The sequence below is a fragment of the Tachypleus tridentatus genome, chromosome 10 (assembly GCF_004210375.1).
Source record: "Tachypleus tridentatus isolate NWPU-2018 chromosome 10, ASM421037v1, whole genome shotgun sequence".
Lineage (NCBI taxonomy): Eukaryota > Metazoa > Arthropoda > Merostomata > Xiphosura > Limulidae > Tachypleus > Tachypleus tridentatus.
This window is the reverse complement of record NC_134834.1, coordinates 4573777-4597400: the sequence shown is the minus strand read 5'-3', so window position 1 is coordinate 4597400 and position 23624 is coordinate 4573777. Positions and strand designations below refer to the sequence as shown.

At 33.6% G+C, this 23624-nt stretch overlaps 1 protein-coding gene across 3 annotated transcripts in view; it reads left to right on the top strand.

Moving 5' to 3' along the window:
- Positions 1–23624, top strand: part of LOC143228667 (protein lev-9-like) — a 115907-nt gene that overhangs the window by 35946 nt on the left and 56337 nt on the right. For all 3 annotated transcript variants that reach the window (XM_076459912.1, XM_076459911.1, XM_076459913.1), the window contains exons 3-6: positions 14070–14252; positions 14522–14710; positions 17408–17581; positions 22369–22542. In XM_076459912.1, the coding sequence (XP_076316027.1) occupies positions 14070–14252; positions 14522–14710; positions 17408–17581; positions 22369–22542 (720 nt within the window). The remainder of the gene's footprint in view (positions 1–14069; positions 14253–14521; positions 14711–17407; positions 17582–22368; positions 22543–23624) is intronic.

The window sequence follows — 23624 nt, the reverse complement described above, 5'->3', positions numbered from 1 at the left end:
TCATGATTACTTTATTACGTCTAACACAAACACTGTCTTAGAGTACAGTCATGATTACTTTATTAGGTCTAACACAAACACTGTCTTACACTACACTCATGATTACTTTATTAGGTCGAACACAAACACTGACTTATTAATGTCATGATTACTTTTTTAGGTCTAACACAAACACTGACTTATTCAAGTCATGTTTACTTGATTAGGTCTAACACAAACACTGAATTATTAAAGTCATGATTACTTTATCAGGTCTAACACAAACTCTGACTTATTAAAGTCATCTTTACTTTATTAGGTGTAACACAAACACTGACTTATTAAAGTCATGATTATTTTATCAGGTCTAACGCAAACACTGATTTATTAAAGTCATGATTACTTTATTAGGTTTAACACCAACACTACGTTGTAGTCCCGTGAGTTGAGAATGTTTTGTAGCTCAGTTGCTACGCCTAATTTGGAAGTTAGAATATTGAAATGTTGATTACTAATGAAATTTCCGATATTGTACTAATAAGTCACGATTTGTGAGAAAGATTTTCAAAATTACTGAATTTGCGAATAAATTATTTTTTGTTTTTTGAGCCAAAAATGAAAATCACGAGAATGATTTTTTACTGTTCGACCTTTTGTACTAAAATTAAAACCGAGCTGTTATTACAGCGTTCAATCATAACTGATATAAACGATTCTATGAAAATTATTATTTTAGTTTTTTGTATTTGTGTAAATGTTTTGTACTGATAATATCAGGACCAAGATACACTGGGTGGACATCGCTCAAGGGACAACGCGAACGTAGCTGTATTAGTTTTAGCTACCGAACATCTCTCCAAACGAGCGAGAAAGTGAAAATAAATCATTTCGTGTCAGTTCAGTTACCTTGAGCTGTTTACTGACCGATATTACTTGTTGTGAGTGAAAAGCTGGTTATTTCTCTGCTCGAAGGCTCGTGCGGAAACTAGCTGTTGTTCAATAGTTATCCGATAGATACAACTTTATGTCACAATCAAACTCTGTATTCTAGAAACAACATGCATCAAACAGTAGATTACAACTGTGGGAGAAAATACGTGTTAACTGTAGTGTGTCGCTCGATTTATCCATTGTGACAGTGTTTTACCATGTTTCCATTTTGCCAACAGTAAACTTGGACAAAAAAAAATCGAATGAATACAGTTGTAGAAACCTATTAAATGTAAGATGTCTTTTATTAACACCGTGTGTTTTATTATTGTGTGGCTCAAACATTTCAAAATATGACAAAAACGCAAAAATGTATGCGATGTTGATGGAGAACGTACTACATTGTAGTTGTAAGATAAACTTTGGACGTGTTAAACTGTTACACTCAGTAACATTATGTCAGTATAGTGTGTAACTATGACAGAAGTAATAAAAGTGTGTAACCACCGGATATAGAGTTGAGCTTAGATTTGTGTCATTAGTAGTGTGTAGCTGTGACAAAAGTAAAACAAGTGTGTAACCATCGGATATAGCGTTAAGCTGAGATATATATCATTTGTAGTGTGTAGCTGTGACAAAAGTAAAACAAGTGTGTAACCATCGGATATAGTGTTGAGCTGATATATATATCATTTGTAGTGTGTAGCTGTGACAAAAGTAAAACAAGTGTGTAACCATCGGATATAGCGTTAAGCTGAGATATATATCATTTGTAGTGTGTAGCTGTGACAAAAGTAAATCAAATGTGTAACCATCGGATATAGCGTTAAGCTGAGATATATATCATTTGTAGTGTGTAGCTGTGACAAAAGTAAAACAAGTGTGTAATCATCGGATATAGCGTTAAGCTGAGATATATATCATTTGTAGTGTGTAGCTGTGACAAAAGTAAAACAAGTGTGTAACCATCGCATAGAGTGTTGAGCTGAGATATAAGATATGTATAACCTGGACACAGAGCTGTACTTCTGAAATAGTTGTCGTCATTATCACATAATACAGTACTGTACTAGGGTTGATAACTACTCAAATACTGTCAGACCGACTTCTGAAATAGTTGTCGTCATTATCACATGATACAGTACTGTACTAGGGTTGATAATTACTCCAATACTGTCAGACCGACTTCTGAAATAGTTGTCGTCATTATCACATGATACAGTACTGTACTAGGGTTGATAATTACTCCAATACTGTCAGACCGACTTCTGAAATAGTTGTCGTCATTATCACATGATACAGTACTGTACTAGGGTTGATAATTACTCCAATACTGTCAGACCGACTTCTGAAATAGTTGTCGTCATTATCACATAATGCAGCACTGTACTAGGGTTGATAATTACTGAAATACTGTCAGACCGACTTCTGAAATAGTTGTCGTCATTATCACATAATGCAGTACTGTACTAGGGTTGATAATTACTGAAATACTGTCAGATCGACTTCTGAAATAGTTGTTGTCATTATCACATAATACAGTACTGTACTAGGGTTGATAACTACTCAAATACTGTCAGACCGACTTCTGAAATAGTTGTTGTCATTATCACATAATACAGTACTGTACTAGGGTTGATAATTACTCCAATACTGTCAGACCGACTTCTGAAATAGTTGTCGTCATTATCACATGATACAGCACTGTACTAGGGTTGATAATTACTCCAATACTGTCAGACCGACTTCTGAAATAGTTGTCGTCATTATCACATGATACAGCACTGTACTAGGGTTGATAATTACTCAATACCGTCAGACCGACTTCTGAAATAGTTGTCGTCATTATCACATGATACAGTACTGTACTAGGGTTGATAATTACTCCAATACTGTCAGACCGACTTCTGAAATAGTTGTCGTCATTATCACATAATGCAGCACTGTACTAGGGTTGATAATTACTGAAATACTGTCAGACCGACTTCTGAAATAGTTGTCGTCATTATCACATAATGCAGTACTGTACTAGGGTTGATAATTACTGAAATACTGTCAGATCGACTTCTGAAATAGTTGTTGTCATTATCACATAATACAGTACTGTACTAGGGTTGATAACTACTCAAATACTGTCAGACCGACTTCTGAAATAGTTGTTGTCATTATCACATAATACAGTACTGTACTAGGGTTGATAATTACTCCAATACTGTCAGACCGACTTCTGAAATAGTTGTCGTCATTATCACATAATGCAGCACTGTACTAGGGTTGATAATTACTCCAATACTGTCAGACCGACTTCTGAAATAGTTGTCGTCATTATCACATGATACAGCACTGTACTAGGGTTGATAATTACTGAAATACTGTCAGACCGACTTCTGAAATAGTTGTCGTCATTATCACATAATGCAGCACTGTACTAGGGTTGATAATTACCCAATACTGTCAGACCGACTTCTGAAATAGTTGTCGTCATTATCACATGATACAGTACTGTACTAGGGTTGATAATTACTCCAATACTGTCAGACCGACTTCTGAAATAGTTGTCGTCATTATCACATGATACAGTACTGTACTAGGGTTGATAATTACTGAAATACTGTCAGACCGACTTCTGAAATAGTTGTCGTCATTATCACATGATACAGTACTGTACTAGGGTTGATAATTACTCAAATACTGTCAGACCGACTTCTGAAATAGTTGTCGTCATTATCACATGATACAGTACTGTACTAGGGTTGATAATTACTCAAATACTGTCAGACCGACGTCTGAAATAGTTGTCGTCATTATCACATGATACAGTACTGTACTAGGGTTGATAATTACTCCAATACTGTCAGACCGACTTCTGAAATAGTTGTCGTCATTATCACATGATACAGCACTGTACTAGGGTTGATAATTACTGAAATACTGTCAGACCGACTTCTGAAATAGTTGTCGTCATTATCACATAATGCAGCACTGTACTAGGGTTGATAATTACCCAATACTGTCAGACCGACTTCTGAAATAGTTGTCGTCATTATCACATAATGCTGCACTGTACTAGGGTTGATAATTACCAAATACTGTCAGACCGACTTCTGAAATAGTTGTCGTCATTATCACATGATACAGTACTGTACTAGGGTTGATAATTACTCCAATACTGTCAGACCGACTTCTGAAATAGTTGTCGTCATTATCACATAATGCAGCACTGTACTAGGGTTGATAATTACTCCAATACTGTCAGACCGACTTCTGAAATAGTTGTCGTCATTATCACATAATGCAGCACTGTACTAGGGTTGATAATTACTCCAATACTGTCAGACCGACTTCTTAAATAGTTGTCGTCATTATCAAATAATGCAGCACTGTACTAGGGTTGATAATTACCCAATACTGTCAGACCGACTTCTGAAATAGTTGTCGTCATTATCACATAATGCAGCACTGTACTAGGGTTGATAATTACTCCAATACTGTCAGACCGACTTCTGAAATAGTTGTCGTCATTATCACATGATACAGTACTGTACTAGGGTTGATAATTACTCCAATACTGTCAGACCGACTTCTGAAATAGTTGTCGTCATTATCACATGAAACAGTACTGTACTAGGGTTGATAATTACTCCAATACTGTCAGACCGACTTCTGAAATAGTTGTCGTCATTATCACATGATACAGTACTGTACTAGGGTTGATAATTACTGAAATACTGTCAGACCGACTTCTGAAATAGTTGTCGTCATTATCACATAATGTAGCACTGTACTAGGGTTGATAATTACTCCAATACTGTCAGACCGACTTCTGAAATAGTTGTCGTCATTATCACATGATACAGTACTGTACTAGGGTTGATAATTACTCCAATACTGTCAGACCGACTTCTGAAATAGTTGTCATTATCACATGATACAGTACTGTACTAGGGTTGATAATTACTCCAATACTGTCAGACCGACTTCTGAAATAGTTGTCGTCATTATCACATAATGCAGCACTATACTAGGGTTGATAACTACCAAATACTGTCAGACCGACTTCTGAAATAGTTGTTGTCATTATCACATAATACAGCACTGTACTAGGGTTGATAATTACTCCAATACTGTCAGACCGACTTCTGAAATAGTTGTTGTCATTATTACATGATACAGTACTGTACTAGGGTTGATAATTACTCCAATACTGTCAGACCGACTTCTGAAATAGTTGTCGTCATTATCACATAATGCAGCACTGTACTAGGGTTGATAATTACTCCAATACTGTCAGACCGACTTCTGAAATAGTTGTTGTCATTATCACATAATGCAGCACTGTACTAGGGTTGATAATTACTGAAATACTGTCAGACCGACTTCTGAAATAGTTGTCGTCATTATCACATAATGCAGTACTGTACTAGGGTTGATAATTACTGAAATACTGTCAGATCGACTTCTGAAATAGTTGTTGTCATTATCACATAATACAGTACTGTACTAGGGTTGATAACTACTCAAATACTGTCAGACCGACTTCTGAAATAGTTGTTGTCATTATCACATAATACAGTACTGTACTAGGGTTGATAATTACTCCAATACTGTCAGACCGACTTCTGAAATAGTTGTCGTCATTATCACATAATGCAGCACTGTACTAGGGTTGATAATTACTCCAATACTGTCAGACCGACTTCTGAAATAGTTGTCGTCATTATCACATGATACAGCACTGTACTAGGGTTGATAATTACTGAAATACTGTCAGACCGACTTCTGAAATAGTTGTCGTCATTATCACATAATGCAGCACTGTACTAGGGTTGATAATTACTCCAATACTGTCAGACCGACTTCTGAAATAGTTGTCGTCATTATCACATGATACAGTACTGTACTAGGGTTGATAATTACTCCAATACTGTCAGACCGACTTCTGAAATAGTTGTCGTCATTATCACATAATGCAGCACTGTACTAGGGTTGATAATTACTCCAATACTGTCAGACCGACTTCTGAAATAGTTGTCGTCATTATCACATGATACAGTACTGTACTAGGGTTGATAATTACTCCAATACTGTCAGACCGACTTCTGAAATAGTTGTCGTCATTATCACATGATACAGTACTGTACTAGGGTTGATAATTACTGAAATACTGTCAGACCGACTTCTGAAATAGTTGTCGTCATTATCACATGATACAGTACTGTACTAGGGTTGATAATTACTCAAATACTGTCAGACCGACTTCTGAAATAGTTGTCGTCATTATCACATGATACAGTACTGTACTAGGGTTGATAATTACTCAAATACTGTCAGACCGACGTCTGAAATAGTTGTCGTCATTATCACATGATACAGTACTGTACTAGGGTTGATAATTACTCCAATACTGTCAGACCGACTTCTGAAATAGTTGTGGTCATTATCACATGATACAGCACTGTACTAGGGTTGATAATTACTGAAATACTGTCAGACCGACTTCTGAAATAGTTGTCGTCATTATCACATAATGCAGCACTGTACTAGGGTTGATAATTACTCCAATACTGTCAGACCGACTTCTGAAATAGTTGTCGTCATTATCACATAATGCTGCACTGTACTAGGGTTGATAATTACTCAAATACTGTCAGACCGACTTCTGAAATAGTTGTCGTCATTATCACATGATACAGTACTGTACTAGGGTTGATAATTACTCCAATACTGTCAGACCGACTTCTGAAATAGTTGTCGTCATTATCACATAATGCAGCACTGTACTAGGGTTGATAATTACTCCAATACTGTCAGACCGACTTCTGAAATAGTTGTCGTCATTATCACATAATGCAGCACTGTACTAGGGTTGATAATTACTCCAATACTGTCAGACCGACTTCTTAAATAGTTGTCGTCATTATCAAATAATGCAGCACTGTACTAGGGTTGATAATTACTCCAATACTGTCAGACCGACTTCTGAAATAGTTGTCGTCATTATCACATAATGCAGCACTGTACTAGGGTTGATAATTACTCCAATACTGTCAGACCGACTTCTGAAATAGTTGTCGTCATTATCACATGATACAGTACTGTACTAGGGTTGATAATTACTCCAATACTGTCAGACCGACTTCTGAAATAGTTGTCGTCATTATCACATGAAACAGTACTGTACTAGGGTTGATAATTACTCCAATACTGTCAGACCGACTTCTGAAATAGTTGTCGTCATTATCACATGATACAGTACTGTACTAGGGTTGATAATTACTGAAATACTGTCAGACCGACTTTTGAAATAGTTGTCGTCATTATCACATAATGTAGCACTGTACTAGGGTTGATAATTACTCCAATACTGTCAGACCGACTTCTGAAATAGTTGTCGTCATTATCACATGATACAGTACTGTACTAGGGTTGATAATTACTCCAATACTGTCAGACCGACTTCTGAAATAGTTGTCATTATCACATGATACAGTACTGTACTAGGGTTGATAATTACTCCAATACTGTCAGACCGACTTCTGAAATAGTTGTCGTCATTATCACATAATGCAGCACTATACTAGGGTTGATAACTACCAAATACTGTCAGACCGACTTCTGAAATAGTTGTTGTCATTATCACATAATACAGCACTGTACTAGGGTTGATAATTACTCCAATACTGTCAGACCGACTTCTGAAATAGTTGTTGTCATTATTACATGATACAGTACTGTACTAGGGTTGATAATTACTGAAATACTGTCAGACCGACTTCTGAAATAGTTGTCGTCATTATCACATAATGCAGCACTGTACTAGGGTTGATAACTACTCAAATACTGTCAGACCGACTTCTGAAATAGTTGTTGTCATTATCACATAATACAGTACTGTACTAGGGTTGATAATTACTCCAATACTGTCAGACCGACTTCTGAAATAGTTGTTGTCATTATCACATGATACAGTACTGTACTAGGGTTGATAATTACTGAAATACTGTCAGACCGACTTCTGAAATAGTTGTTGTCATTATCACATGATACAGTACTGTACTAGGGTTGATAATTACTGAAATACTGTCAGACCGACTTCTGAAATAGTTGTTGTCATTATCACATGATACAGTACTGTACTAGGGTTGATAATTACTGAAATACTGTCAGACCGACTTCTGAAATAGTTGTCGTCATTATCACATAATGCAGTACTGTACTAGGGTTGACAATTACTGAAATACTGTCAGACCGACTTCTGAAATAGTTGTTGTCATTATCACATAATACAGTACTGTACTAGGGTTGATAATTACTGAAATACTGTCAGACCGACTTCTGAAATAGTTGTTGTCATTATCACATGATACAGTACTGTACTAGGGTTGATAATTACTGAAATACTGTCAGACCGACTTCTGAAATAGTTGTTGTCATTATCACATGATACAGTACTGTACTAGGGTTGATAATTACTCCAATACTGTCAGACCGACTTCTGAAATAGTTGTTGTCATTATCACATGATACAGCACTGTACTAGGGTTGATAATTACTGAAATACTGTCAGACCGACTTTGTTTAGTTAGCATTAGCTTATTGTGCAGTGCGTTGAAGAGAACTTAGCTTAGCAACATTTTAAGTTTAATTTGTGGACAAAAGATTCAAGTTGTCGTGAAATAAATCTAATAACGTGGATACTAACCACACTTCTTATAGTGTGGTGTTACTGGTCCAGTATTGGTGAAACCTTTGAAACCTGTAGTGGTAAATTCACGTATTGGTGGAACTTTACATGTGTTCATGGAACCTGTCTCTAATAAACACTATTAAACATATCCTTTCTAATGGAAGGTTCTACTGAATGGATACCTTGTATCTAGTGTTGATGTTTAGGATATAGGTAAACGATATGTGTTGAAAAACGTCCACCACAAGAACAAACATTAACTAAATCCTCATGACATACGTTCTACACAAAAACAAACATTAACTAAATTCTCATGACATACGTTCTACACAAAAACAAACATTAACTAAATCCTCATGACATACGTTCTACACAAGAACAAACATTAACTAAATCCTCATGACATACGTTCTACACAAAAACAAACATTAACTAAATCCTCATGACATACGTTCTACACAAAAACAAACATTAACTAAATCCTCATGACATACGTTCTACACAAAAACAAACATTAACTAAATCCTCATGACATACGTTCTACACAAAAACAAACATTAACTAAATCCTCATGACATACGTTCTACACAAAAACAAACATTAACTAAATCCTCATGACGTACGTTCTACGCTGATTCTAACATGATCAATGATTATTTTAGAAACCAAACTTTCCAAGAAGAATTATTAATATATCGACTGGAATGTTATTGAAAGTGTTAAATAAAATGATGGTTGGAGTGTTAATGAAAGTGTTAAACAAGATAGTTAGAGTGTTAATGAAAGTGTTAAACATGATGACTAGAGTGTTAATGAAAGTGTTAAACATGATGACTAGAGTGTTAATGAAAGTGTTAAACATGATGACTAGAGTGTTAATGAGTGTTAAACATGATGACTAGAGTGTTAAAGAAAGTGTTAAACATGGTAACTGGTTGGTGAAAAAGGAAATTATAAATAATATTAATTACATTTTAAACTAAATAACAACTTGTGCTTGTTGAATGTTTTATCAGTATAATCCTATACCCAATGATCGACTTGTACTTGTTGAATGTTTTATCAATATGATCCTATACCCAATGATCGACTTGTTTTTGTTGAATGTTTTATCAGTATGATCCTATACCCAATGAACGACTTGTGTTTGTTGAATGTTTTATCAGTATAATCCTATACCCAATGATCGACTTGTGTTTGTTGAATGTTTTATCAGTATGATCCTATACCCAATGATCGACTTGTGTTTGTTGAATGTTTTATCAGTATGATCCTATACCCAATGATCGACTTGTACTTGTTGAATGTTTTATCACTATGATCCTATACCCAATGATCGACTTGTACTTGTTGAATGTTTTATCACTATGATCCTATACCCAATGATCGACTTGTGCTTGTTGAATGTTTTATCAGTATGATCCTATACCCAATGATCGACTTGTGTTTGTTGAATATTTTATCAATATGATTCTATACCCAATGATCGACTTGTACTTGTTAAATATTTTATCAGTATAATCCTGTACCCAATGATCGACTTGTACTTGTTGAATATTTTATCAATGTGATAGTATACCCAATGATCGACTTGTGCTTGTTGAATGTTTTATCAGTATGATCCTATACCCAATGAACGACTTGTGTTTGTTGAATGTTTTATCAGTATAATCCTATACCCAATGATCGACTTGTGTTTGTTGAATGTTTTATCAGTATGATCCTATACCCAATGAACGACTTGTGTTTGTTGAATGTTTTATCAGTATAATCCTATACCCAATGATCGACTTGTACTTGTTGAATGTTTTATCAATATGATCCTATACCCAATGATCGACTTGTGTTTGTTGAATGTTTTATCAGTATGATCCTATACCCAATGAACGACTTGTGTTTGTTGAATGTTTTATCAGTATAATCCTATACCCAATGATCGACTTGTGTTTGTTGAATGTTTTATCAGTATGATCCTATACCCAATGATCGACTTGTGCTTGTTGAATGTTTTATCAGTATGATCCTATACCCAATGATCGACTTGTACTTGTTGAATGTTTTATCACTATGATCCTATACCCAATGATCGACTTGTGTTTGTTGAATATTTTATCAATATGATTCTATACCCAATGATCGACTTGTACTTGTTAAATATTTTATCAGTATAATCCTATACCCAATGATCGACTTGTACTTGTTGAATGTTTTATCACTATGATCCTATACCCAATGATCGACTTGTACTTGTTGAATGTTTTATCACTATGATCCTATACCCAATGATCGACTTGTGCTTGTTGAATGTTTTATCAGTATGATCCTATACCCAATGATCGACTTGTGTTTGTTGAATATTTTATCAATATGATTCTATACCCAATGATCGACTTGTACTTGTTAAATATTTTATCAGTATAATCCTATACCCAATGATCGACTTGTACTTGTTGAATATTTTATCAATGTGATAGTATACCCAATGATCGACTTGTGCTTGTTGAATGTTTTATCAGTATGATCCTATACCCAATGAACGACTTGTGTTTGTTGAATGTTTTATCAGTATAATCCTATACCCAATGATCGACTTGTGTTTGTTGAATGTTTTATCAGTATGATCCTATACCCAATGAACGACTTGTGTTTGTTGAATGTTTTATCAGTATAATCCTATACCCAATGATCGACTTGTACTTGTTGAATGTTTTATCAATATGATCCTATACCCAATGATCGACTTGTGTTTGTTGAATGTTTTATCAGTATGATCCTATACCCAATGAACGACTTGTGTTTGTTGAATGTTTTATCAGTATAATCCTATACCCAATGATCGACTTGTGTTTGTTGAATGTTTTATCAGTATGATCCTATACCCAATGATCGACTTGTGCTTGTTGAATGTTTTATCAGTATGATCCTATACCCAATGATCGACTTGTGCTTGTTGAATGTTTTATCAGCATGATCCTATACCCAATGATCGACTTGTACTTGTTGAATGTTTTATCACTATGATTCTATACCCAATGATCGACTTGTACTTGTTAAATATTTTATCAGTATAATCCTATACCCAATGATCGACTTGTACTTGTTGAATATTTTATCAGTATGATTTTATACCCAATGATCGACTTGTACTTGTTGAATATTTTATCAGTATGATTCTATACCCAATGAACGACATGTACTTGTTGAATGTTTTATCAATATGATTCTTTACCCAATGAACGACATGTACTTGTTGAATGTTTTATCAATATGATTCTAAACCCAATGAATCGTAACAATGATTTGGGTTGGTCTTCTTACTTACATCTGAAAGTAACGGTTTTTTTTACTGGCTGGTTTCTAACTCGAAGACAATTATTATTTCGTGTCTTGAAATGTTTGTTGATTTTTATTTATGACGTAAGTTATACATACACTATTATTAACTTTATTGAACATCAGAGTTTGACGTAGTTAAAGCTTACGTTTTTATCTTTAAAAATAGTTGCTTTATATATTTTTGTTTTCTCTCTCTCTCTCGCTATATATATATATAAATATTACAAGTTCATTGTAGTTTCTTCTAATGTAACTTTTTTAGAAATGTTCTGATAGATCACAGGCGGGATTTATTTCCAGAGCTCTAGGTTTGTTTCAAGTAATACTTCTAAGTGAAATTACATTTGTTTCTCTCTGGTGATGAGACAGTTGTCCTCGGAGCATGCTAGTTCGGTCGAGAAGCTCCCCTAAGTGCTCCCATGATAGTGGCGTCTTGATCCGCCAGTTCAGTCCGGAAGTCGCAGTAGCTGGTGGCGTCCTTTCGAGCGTGGCAAGAGATGTTACTATCGTGGGCACGAGGAACGATACAGAAATAAGTCTCATGTTGTCTGAGGGCCGCTAATGGGTTTTGTAAATGGGTTGTTATAGTTATAGTTTAAAAATATAAACCTTAAAGAATGTACGACACGAGTTCAAGAATTGGAATTATCAGATTCATAAACAGTTCGGTCAGAAAATATTTATAGAAAAATTTCGTTTCATTGTTAAATTGTAGAAATAGCGATTTTGTCGACAATATGTGTTCGCTTCATAATAGCTTCAAAAACGTATACAGTTCTAAAATGTAATTCTCATCTATGCATTAGCTAATGTAATAATGACTTTATCTAATGTTTATTCATAACATATTCATAGTTTAATTCAAAGAATGCAGTTGTTGATGTAGAACCATTACTGTCTTAACTAAAACATTGTAACTTTTTGAACTTCTACTTGAGTAGAAAAGAATGTGATGATATGTTAACAACTCATTACTATTTAGGTAATAACATCTAAGTTGGAACTTACACATTTTAATTGTGTATGTAAAAGCAAGTATAACTTTTATTTTATAACTTTTCAAGCGAATTCTCCTTGAGGTTTTCTTTCTTTCTTTATCCACGAATTACTGTTTTCCTTGTTTTTCTGAAGCAACTAATGAAACATATCTAAAGTGTTTGTCAGGCCATAAACAGAATAAGTTAAATGTTGTTCATTTTAATTATTTGTTAAAAGTTTCCACACATTTCTTTGTATACGAGCAGGGATTTCGTCAGGGTTTTAGTGAAACAACCGTTTCAACTGTGAAGGAATCGAAACACAAATATTGTACATTCTCTTCTAGACTATTTGTTGCTTTTTGAATGTGTAAGAAGTCATGCCTTAATTCGGTAGAGAAAACTTTATTCTGGTGTTCAAAGAAAACATCTTCGACTGGTGTTCAAAGAGAACATCTTAGACTGGTGTTCAAAGAAAACATCTTAGACTGGTATTCAAAGAAAACACCTTACACTGGTGTTCAAAGAAAACATCTTAGACTGGTGTTCAAAGAGAACATCTTCGACTGGTGTTCAAAGAAAACATCTTAGAATGGTATTAAAAAAAAACACCTTACACTGATGTTCAAAGAAAACATCTTAGTCTGGTATTCAAAGAAAACATCTTCGACTGGTGTTCAAAGATAACATCTTAGACTGGTGTTCAAAGATAACATCTTAGATTGGTGTTCAAAGAAAACATCTTAGATTGGTGTTCAAAGAAAACATATTAGACTGGTATTCAAAGAAAACACCTTACACTGGTGTTCAAAGAAAACATCTTAGTCTGGTATTCAAAGAAAACATCTTCGACTGGTGTTCAAAGAGAACATCTTAGACTGGTGTTCAAAGAAAACATCTTAGATTGGTGTTCAAAGAAAACATCTTAGATTGGTGTTCAAAGAAAACATATTAGACTGGTGTTCAAAGAAAACATCATCCGTTAATATTGAAAGTCTTGGTTGTTACTTAACTCTGATTATTCAATAAATTTGAACTTATTTCTGCGTCTAACTTTTATCATTTCCCAGTTGTATACAATAATATATTAACTTCGTTTGTCTCTAATCTGTAATATATTCAGCTATTGTTTTTAAATCAGTGTCTAACTCTTTCTGTAGACCTCAAATGTGACTATCTTGAAGATATTGAAAACGGTATAATTAGAAGACCTGAGATAGAAGGTTTTGGAGCGAAAGTGACTTACCGTTGTGACGAAGGTTTTGTGATGTCCGGTCCGAGAGAGAGAAGATGTCAAGGAGACGGGTCATGGAGCGACAAAGCACCGGCGTGTCGAAAGAAAGGTGATTTTATCAAATTACAAAACAGGGAAATTCTTGTTCAGTAATACAGTTTCGTATTTTAAATCATGAATAAATCAAATAGTGATACAGTAATATTTAAACCACAAGTCAATATCTTTCTAAGCGATATAGTTTCAATGTGTATGGTAATCAGAAACTTTATGCTGTCAAATAATATTGTAAAAACAATCACAACAGGAATAAACCGAATGAAGAAAAACGAAAAGGAAAACTGAATTTTAACGAAACTCTGTATTTATTGGAACTAGCTCTTTGTGGAACAGCGCCTTTTGTTCGTCATGCAAACCACACTTCGAAGACCAAACTCGAGTTTGATATCGGCTTTCTCCTTAAGTACTATTGTTTCGTGGGCTACGAAGCTCAGGGATTTTCAGAAGCTAAGTGTATGTTCTACAACGGAACCGCCCAGTGGTTTGGACCCGATCTGGTGTGCAAGCGTAGGTCAAATATTCTTTATCTGCTAGTTCACAACTTCTGGTCATTTTTTAAACTTCTTACCTCTTTGATTTACTGTTTTATTGGCAACAGTAGTACAGCGGTAAGTCTGCGGATTTACAACGGTACATCAGGGGTTCGATTCCCCTCGGTGGAGTCAGGAGATAGCCTGATGTGGCTTCGCTATAAGAAAACACAGACACGCGTAAGAGAAGAATAATGTATAAAAACAAAACAAGGGGAACTTCCAAATCGTATTACAAGTTATACAACAGTATTAACAACAAAAACAGTTGAGTGAATTTTTATTGTTCAAATACCTACATACTATTTTAATATAATAATGCATGTCATTGTACTGGTATAAATACATGCTTTATTTGAAACAAACTAAGCCTGAATGTTACAGAAAGACACAGTATATTCACTTTAACTAAAACATTCCTGGAAATATATCATAATATTGTTTTTTATTCTTGGAAATGTTTCTTCGTGTTGTTTTACATACCCTAGAAATGTTTGTTTACTATTTGTTACTAACTTTATAAATGTATGTTTATTGTGTATTACCAACTTTACAAATGTGTGTTTACTGTGTATTACTAACTTTAGAAATGTGTGTTTATTGTGTTTTACTAACTTTAGAAATGTGTGTTTATTGTGTATTACTAACTTTAGAAATGTGTGTTTACTGTGTATTACTAACTTTAGAAATGTATGTTTACTGTGTATTACTAACTTTAGAAATGTGTGTTTCCTGTGTATTACTAACTTTATAAATGTGTGTTTACTGTGTATTACTAACTTTAGAAATGTGTGTTAACTGTGTTTTACTAACACTAGAAATGTGTGTTTATTGTGTATTACTAACTTTAGAAATGTGTGTTTACTGTGTATTACTAACTTTAGAAATGTATGTTTACTGTGTATTACTAACTTTAGAAATGTGTGTTTCCTGTGTATTACTAACTTTATAAATGTGTGTTTACTGTGTATTACTAACTTTAGAAATGTGTGTTAACTGTGTTTTACTAACACTAGAAATGTGTGTTTATTGTGTATTACTAACTTTAGAAATGTGTGTTTATTGTGTATTACTAACTTTAGAAATGTGTGTTTACTGTGTATTACTAACTTTAGAAATGTGTGTTAAATTGTGTATTACTAACTTTAGGAATGTGTGTCTACTGTGTATTACTAACTTTAGAAGTGTATGTTTATTGTGTATTACTAACTTTAGAAATGTGTGTTTACTGTGTATTACTAACTTTAGAAATGTGTGTTTATTGTGTATTAGTAACTTTAGAAATGTATGTTTATTGTGTATTACTAATTTTAGGAATGTGTGTTTATTGTGTATTACTAACTTTAGAAATGTATGTTTACTGTGTATTACTAACTTTAGAAATGTATTTTTACTTTGTATTACTAACTTTAGAAATGTATGTTTATTGTGTATTAGTAACTTTAGAAATGTGTTTACTGTGTATTACTAACTTTAGAAATGTGTGTTTATTGTGTTTTACTAACTTTAGAAATGTGTGTTTACTGTGTATTACTAACTTTAGAAATGTGTGTTTATTGTGTATTACCAACTTTAGAAATGTGTGTTTATTGTGTATTACTAACTTTAGAAATGTGTGTTTACTGTGTATTACTAACTTTAGAAATGTGTGTTTATTATGTATTACCAACTTTACAAATGTGTGTTTACTGTGTATTACTAACTTTAGAAATGTGTGTTTATTGTGTATTACCAACTTTAGAAATGTGTGTTTATTGTGTGTTTTACTAACACTAGAAATGTGTGTTTATTGTGTATTACTAACTTTAGAAATGTGTGTTTACTGTGTATTACTAACTTTAGAAATGTGTGTTTATTGTGTATTACTAACTTTAGAAATGTGTGTTTATTGTGTATTACTAACTTTAGAAATGTGTGTTTATTGTGTTTTACTAACTTTAGAAATGTGTGTTTACTGTGTATTACTAACTTTAGAAATGTGTGTTTATTGTGTATTACCAACTTTACAAATGTGTGTTTACTGTGTATTACTAACTTTAGAAATGTGTGTTTATTGTGTTTTACTAACTTTAGAAATGTGTGTTTACTGTGTATTACTAACTTTAGAAATGTGTGTTTATTGTGTTTTACTAACTTTAGAAATGTGTGTTTATTGTGTATTACTAACTTTAGAAATGTGTGTTTATTGTGTATTACTAATTTTAGAAATGTGTGTTTATTGTGTATTACTAACTTTAGAAATGTGTGTTTATTGTGTTTTACTAACTTTAGAAATGTGTGTTTACTGTGTATTACTAACTTAAGAAATATTTGTTTACTGTGTATTACCAACTTGAGAAATGTGTGTTTACTGTATATTACTAACTTTAGAAATGTATGTTTACTGTGTGTTACTAACTTTAGAAATGTTTATTTTATTTTAGTTACTAATTCTAGAAATGTTTTTATTTTGTATTTTTCCATTCTTCTTTTATTATGCTTTAAAACAGCTATATTATGACGTAACTATAGGGATGTCGTTAATTATTTATTAGCTGTATATTCTTTCTGTTCCTACAAGAGGATGTGAACAAAATCGAACACAACTGGTCCTCGCACCACAAAAGTGTTAGCTGTAATTTAGTAACAAGCTCTGTTAAAAAGTTTGCATTATTTTAACTAAATTATCCTCTAGCTCGAAGCTGCGGTCATCCAGGGTTTGTTGAACACGCTGACCTGGAAGGAGACATCTTTACTTACACCAGACAGGTCACATTTAGGTGTCATCCCGGGTACGAGCTATTTGGTCGAGCCAACATACACTGCAGAGAAAACGGCATGTGGAGCAGCGCTTTACCTACATGTCGACGTAAGTAAGAACATAACCGGTATAAAACAGTAAAATAACGGTATGTGAAACAGTGCGCTACCTACATGTCGACGTAAGTAAGAACATAACCGGTATAAAACAGTAAAATAACGGTATGTGAAACAGTGCGCTACCTACATGTCGACGTAAGTAAGAACATAACCGGTATAAAACAGTAAAATAACGGTATGTGAAACAGTGCGCTACCTTTTTCTCGACGTAAGTAAGAACATAACCGGTATAAAACAGTAAAATAACGGTATGTGAAACAGTGCGCTACCTACATGTCGACGTAAGTAAGAACATAACCGGTATAAAACAGTAAAATAACGGTATGTGAAACAGTGCGCTACCTTTTTCTCGACGTAAGTAAGAACATAACCAGTATAAAACAGTAAAATAACGGTATGTGAAACAGTGCGCTACCAACTTCTCGACGTAAGTAAGAACATAACCGTTACAAAACTGTAAAATATGTCTAAGAGTGTCGACGTAAGTTGTTGGTATGGCGGGTAAATAATGAACACAATCTGTTTATGGTATTGGTTTGATGAGTAAGTAAAACATTTTTGTTGTATTGGTCTGACAGTCAAATAACGAACACAATCTGTTTATGGTATTGGTTTGATGAGTAAGTAAAACATTTTGTTGTATTGGTCTGACAGTTAAATAACGAACACAATCTGTTTATGGTATTGGTTTGATGAGTAAGTAAAACATTTTGTTGTATTGGTCTGACAGTTAAATAACGAACACAATCTGTTTATGGTATTGGTTTGATGAGTAAGTAAAACATTTTTGTTGTATTGGTCTGACAGTTAAATAACGAACACAATCTGTTTATGGTATTGGTTTGATGAGTAAGTAAAACATTTTTGTTGTATTGGTCTGACAGTTAAATAACGAACACAATCTGTTTATGGTATTGGTTTGATGAGTAAGTAAAACATTTTTGTTGTATTGGTCTGACAGTTAAATAACGAACACAATCTGTTTATGGTATTGGTTTGATGAGTAAGTAAAACATTTTTGTTGTATTGGTCTGACAGTTAAATAACGAACACAATCTGTTTATGGTATTGGTTTGATGAGCAAGTAAAACATTTTTGTTGTATTGGTCTGACAGTTAAATAACGAACACAATCTGTTTATGGTATTGGTTTGATGAGTAAGTAAAACATTCTTATTGGTCTGACAGTTAAATAACGAACACAATCTGTTTATGGTATTGGTTTGATGAGTAAGTAAAACATTTTTGTTGTATTGGTCTGACAGTTAAATAACGAACACAATCTGTTTATGGTATTGGTTTGATGAGTAAGTAAAACATTTTTGTTGTATTGGTCTGACAGTTAAACAACGAACACAATCTGTTTATGGTATTGGTTTGATGAGTAAGTAAAACATTTTTGTTCTATTGGTCTGACAGTTAAACAACGAACACAATCTGTTTATGGTATTGGTTTGATGAGTAAGTAAAACATTTTTGTTGTATTGGTCTGACAGTTAAATAATGAACACAATCTGTTTATGGTGTTGGTTTGATGAGTAAGTAAAACATTCTTGTTGTATTGGTCTGACAGTTAAATAACGAACACAATCTATTTATGGTATTGGTTTGATGAGTAAGTAAAACATTTTTGTTGTATTGGTCTGACAGTTAAATAACGAACACAATCTATTTATGGTATTGGTTTGATGAGTAAGTAAAACATTTTTGTTGTATTGGTCTGACAGTTAAATAACGAACACAATCTGTTTATGGTATTGGTTTGATGAGTAAGTAAAACATTTTTGTTGTATTGGTCTGACAGTTAAATAACGAACACAATCTGTTTATGGTATTGGTTTGATGAGTAAGTAAAACATTTTTGTTGTATTGGTCTGACAGTTAAACAACGAACACAATCTGTTTATGGTATTGGTTTGATGAGTAAGTAAAACATTTTTGTTGTATTGGTCTGACAGTTAAATAACGAACACAATCTATTTATGGTATTGGTTTGATGAGTAAGTAAAACATTCTTATTGGTCTGACAGTTAAATAACGAACACAATCTGTTTATGGTATTGGTTTGATGAGTAAGTAAAACATTTTTGTTGTATTGGTCTGACAGTTAAATAATGAACACAATCTGTTTATGGTGTTGGTTTGATGAGTAAGTAAAACATTCTTGTTGTATTGGTCTGACAGTTAAATAACGAACACAATCTATTTATGGTATTGGTTTGATGAGTAAGTAAAACATTCTTATTGGTCTGACAGTTAAATAACGAACACAATCTGTTTATGGTATTGGTTTGATGAGTAAGTAAAACATTTTTGTTGTATTGGTCTGACAGTTAAATAACGAACACAATCTGTTTATGGTATTGGTTTGATGGGTAAGTAAAACATTTTTGTTGTATTGGTTTGACAGTTAAATAACGAACACAATCTGTTTATGGTATTGGTTTGATGAGTAAGTAAAACATTTTTGTTGTATTGGTCTGACAGTTAAATAACGAACACAATCTGTTTATGGTATTGGTTTGATGAGTAAGTAAAACATTTTTGTTGTATTGGTCTGACAGTTAAATAACGAACACAATCTGTTTATGGTATTGGTTTGATGAGTAAGTAAAACATTTTTGTTGTATTGGTCTGACGCTTAAATGAACGCAAACGTTTTATTGTATTGGGGCGACGGTTAAAATAATAAAGAAATTGTGTTTAGTATATATATATATATATTGTTCAGAAATTGTTTAGTATATATATATATTGTTCAGAATTTTTTTTAGTATATATATTCAGAAATTGTTTAGTATATATATCTATATATATTGTTCAGAAATTGTGTTTAGTATATATATATATATTGTTCAGAAATTGTGTAGTATATATATATTGTTCAGAAATTGTGTTTAGTGTATATATATTGTGCAGAAATTGTATTTAGTATATATATATATGTACTTTTCAAAACAAGAAACGCAAAAGAGATTATTTTGTTATTTTAAAGAGAAATATATGTAATAACGTTACAAGCTCAGAGTATGTGATGTTACACGTGTTAAGGCACTGATTGTCAGACCAAAATGACAATAAAAGTTGTGCACTTTGAAAACGGAAAAAAACATCGGATTTTTCGCCAAAACGCATTCGTGTCCAATAAATTTGTTTGAGAGATCTGCATGTTCTGCAAGTGCAACATGTGCAAAATCCCTATAAAAGTGACGGGTTTTCGGTTTCCATAGCTCAGTGTTAAGCCACCGACACGCAATACAGTTACGCCAATACTGACTGAAGCACAACGCAACAACGCCATTTGTCGCTTGGAAGCAGGCGAATCTCGATCAGATGTTGTTAGAGCTGTGAATGTCCACCCAAGCACCATCACAAGGCTATGGAATCGTCACCAACAACATGGATCAACTCGTGACCGTCCACGATCTGGCAGATCTCGTGTGACCACGCCCGCACAAGATCGCTACATCCGGTTACGTCACCTTCGGGATAGGACCACCACTGCGACGTCTACTGCCTCAACCATACCAATGCTGCGTAGGATTTCCGATCAGACCGTACGCAACCGTCTACGAGATGCAGGAATCCGACCTCGACGTCCAGTCAGAGGCGTCATCCTCACCCAGCAACACTGTCAATACGGCTGCAGTGGACTCGGGCACATCAGGTATGGCCTCATCGACGATGGAGGCATGTTTGGTTCAGCGATGAATCACGTTTTATGCTTCATAGGCAGGATGGAAGGACCCGTGTTTACCGTCGCCGAGGTGAACGTTTTGCAGCAAACTGTGTGCAGGATGTTGACAGATTTGGTGGTGGCAGCGTCATGATGTGGGCTGCCATCGCCTACAATGCCAGAACAGACCTTTTACACATTGGAGGGAATCTTACGGCTCAACGATACGTCGAAGAGATTCTTAGGCCCCATGTGCAACCCATCATGGTGAACGTCAACGACGTTTTTCAACATGACAACGCCCGTCCTCACACAGCCCGACTCACCACTGTCTTCTTGAGACACCACAACATCAACGTTCTTCCCTGGTTCTCCAGATCACCAGATTTAAACCCCATCGAACATCTTTGGGACGAGTTGGACCGACGTCTGCGACGGCGACAACCTCAAACGCAGGCTCTACCTCAGCGTGCAGCAGCTTTGCAGGCTGAGTGGACAGCCATTCCACAGGATGTGATTCGTCATCTAATCGCTTCCATGGGCAGGAGATGTCAAGCACTTATTGATGCTCACGGGGGACATACTCGTTATTGACGTTGAATGACGTTAAACTTCACCTAGTGAGCGTGGACTTCGCATTTGCAGACTTTGGATGTTCAACAGTGAATGTGCAATGTTTCACACATGTCATACAGAACTACCCGGAATAAACTTGTTAACAATTTGTCTCATATTTTGCCTTTTGCATTTTTTTTGAAGAGTATATATATATATTGTTCAGAAATTGTGTTTAGTATATATATATATATATTGTTCAGAAATTGTGTTTAGTATATATATATATTGTTTTCAGAAATTGTGTTTAGTATATATATATATATTGTTTTCAGAAATTGTGTTTAGTATATATATATATATATTGTTTTCAGAAATTGTGTTTAGTATATATATATATATATTGTTTTCAGAAATTGTGTTTAGTATATATATATATATATTGTTCTTTCTCCTAAAATGTGATTAAAATGTATTTCTTTAATTGTGATACCTTCACTAATGTATTTCATTGTAACGACTGTAATATGCAATTTCATTTTTCAGCGGTAATATGCCCGCAGCCCCAAGACCCAAAAAACGGTAGAGCCCATTACACAGCTGTCACCTTTCAATCAGTTGTGAAATTTCAATGTCGTCATGGTTACCGCCTCGACGGAAATGAGACACTAAAATGTGGAGCGAACAGGACATGGGAAGGAGAGATTCCAGTTTGTAAAGGTTTGTTGACATTCCGGTGTTTTTTATACCAACATATTTTACTTAGAACGGGTAAATAGTACATTGGAATGTCTAATTCATATGAATAATAAATTATCTTATTGTTTATTCATATACTTCTATTTTTATTCATGTATTGTAGAGAATGTTATTATACTGACAGTCATTTAAGTAACATTACACATTAAAATAAAAATAAAAATTAAACGTTCCTTATAAACATTTTAAAAACAACAACAACAAAATCAATCTTTATGAGTGTGTACAACATTTTAAAATTTGTAAGTAAGAATAGAAATAAAACTTTATGTTACAATTCATATTACAATTTGTAAGAAAGAACACACCTAAATCTTTATCAATGTGTACAACATTTTACAATTTGTAAGTAAGATCACAACTGAAACTTTATGAGTGTCTACATCATTTTACAATTTATAAGGAAGAACTGAACTAAAACATTATGAATGTCTACATAATTTTAGAATTTATAAGGAAGAACTCAACTGGAACTTTATGAATGTCTACATCACTTTAGAATCTGTAAGGAAGAACACAACTACAACTTTATGAATGTGTACAACATTTTACAATTTTTAAGGAAGAACACAACTAAAACTTTTTCATCGTTTGCAACATTTTATAATTTGTAATAAGAACACATCTTAAACATTATGAATGTATGAAACAGTTTACTATTTGTAAGGAATAAAAAAGTAAATCTTTATGAATGTGTACAACATTTTAGAATCTGTAAGGAAGAACACATCTAAAACATTATGAATGTATGAAACAGTTTACCATTTATAAGGAATAAAAAAGTAAAACTTTATGAATGTGTACAACATTTTAGAATCTGTAAGGAAGAACACATCTAAAACATTATGAATGTATGAAACAGTTTACCATTTATAAGGAATAAAAAAGTAAAACTTCATGAATGTGTACAACATTTTAGAATCTGTAAGGAAGAACACATCTAAAACTTTTTCAACCTTTTCAACATTTTATAATTTGTAATAAGAACACATCTTAAACATTATGAATGTATGAAACAGTTTACTATTTGTAAGGAATAAAAG